The 1,593-nt window shown below is 47.5% G+C and overlaps 1 protein-coding gene across 1 annotated transcript; it reads left to right on the top strand.

Moving 5' to 3' along the window:
• Positions 1-329: 329 nt before the first annotated feature.
• On the top strand, positions 330-1,256 carry LOC123357054 (UDP-glucuronosyltransferase 1-6-like). The gene has a single exon (XM_045000300.1). The coding sequence runs from the start codon at positions 333-335 to the stop codon at positions 1,254-1,256; it is 924 nt and encodes a 307-aa protein (XP_044856235.1). The 5' UTR covers positions 330-332.
• Positions 1,257-1,593: the final 337 nt, after the last annotated feature.

Genomic DNA, 1,593 nt, shown 5'->3' with positions numbered 1-1,593 from the left:
ATTGACAACCACAAAGACACCTCTGGGTGATGAAATGTGCTGACTCTCACTGGCTGGCACAAGGGGTCCGAAGTGGCCTATGCAATTCAGTGTAGAGAAATGGACATTAAGTTAATGAGTAAATCAAAGACATTCTTCTTGAATGAAAATGGTGCCTGCAAATCCAAAGGTAGAATTTGTCATTAGAAGTGGAAACTCTACAGTTTAAAAATAAATGAGACAGTAAGTTCAAAAAGGTTGCAAGCAGTGCTAAAGTCTGGGTGGTGTTAGTTCAGCTATAAAAAGTGGTTTCTAACATCTGCAGAGTCAAAGCATCTGCTTCCAGCTTTCAGATGGCTCCAGTCATTGGCAGACTTTACCAGTTTGCTGCAGGGCTTTTTCTTTTCCTAGTGTCTTTGGGGTTTGTGGAAGGTGGGCGGCTGCTGGTGATCCCTCAGGATGGAAGTCACTGGCTCAGCATGCGTGCAGTGGTGGAGAAGCTCAGTGAGAAAGGGCATGAAATAGTAGTGCTTGCTCCAGAAGTTAATTTGCTCTTGAAAGAATCAGAGCATTACACAAGGAAAACGTATGCTGTGCCTTACACCCAGGAAGAGCTAGACCGTCGTTTTCATTTGTTTGCTAACCAGCCCTTTGATGAGGTCTCCTTCCCTACTATGATCATAGAAGTATACAGCAGCACCATGTTTGTACTGGACTTATTCTTCTACAACTGTGCCAGCCTCCTGCAGAACAGAGAAATCATACGATACTTGGACGAGAGTAAATTTGATGTGCTCTTCACAGACCCCGCCTTGCCATGTGGGGTGATCCTGGCAGAGTATCTATCCATTCCTTCCGTGTACTTCTTTCGTGGATTTCCCTGCAGTTTAGAGCATGCAGTGACTAAATGTCCAGACCCTGTTTCTTATGTCCCAAGATGCTATACCAGCTACACAGACCACATGACATTTACCCAGCGAGTGCTGAACCTATTTGTTAGCTCTTTAGAGACACCACTGTTTAAGGATTTGTATACCAAATACCAAGACATTGCTTCAAAGTTTCTCCAGAGAGATGTGCACTTACCAACACTTTACAGAAATGGCTCCATATGGCTCCTGAGATACGATTTCGTGTTTGAGTATCCCAAACCAGTGATGCCCAACATGGTCTTCATCGGAGGTATAAACTGTGAGGAGGGGAAAAACCTACCTCAGGTACGTGACTGGGTTTCACAGATTATAGAAAAAACATATATGCTCAGGAAGAAAGCATAGACAAGATAAGGCACCAGCATTAATTTTTCCTCATAGTGTACAGCGGGGTGGGCAAACTACAGCCCACGGGCCAGATCCGGCCCCTTAGGGCTTTGGATCTGGCCCGCTGGATTGCCACCCCCGTGGCACCGCAGGCCCCGCGCCACTCCCAGAAGTGGCCGGCACCGCATCTCTGCACCCCTTCGGGGAGAGGGGGCAGAGGGCTCCTTGCTCTGCTCTTGCCTGTGGGTACCTCCCCCGAAACTCCCATTGGCTGCAGTTCCCTATTCCCTGCCCCCCCCATGACATAATTTACACCGACCTAAGAGCTTCTCCTCCAGACATGGCTACCGACTCT

Source organism: Mauremys mutica, unplaced genomic scaffold (assembly GCF_020497125.1).
Source record: "Mauremys mutica isolate MM-2020 ecotype Southern unplaced genomic scaffold, ASM2049712v1 000292F_np12_subseq_838507:862819_obj, whole genome shotgun sequence".
NCBI classification, from domain to species: Eukaryota; Metazoa; Chordata; order Testudines; family Geoemydidae; genus Mauremys; species Mauremys mutica.
Note: the sequence above shows the minus strand (reverse complement) of the source record. Positions and strands in the feature narration are given on the sequence as shown.

Coding starts and splice junctions, on each gene's coding strand:
- LOC123357054 (XM_045000300.1), top strand. CDS start 333: ATGGCTCCAGTCATTGGCAGACTTTACCAGTTTGCTGCAGGGCTTTTT.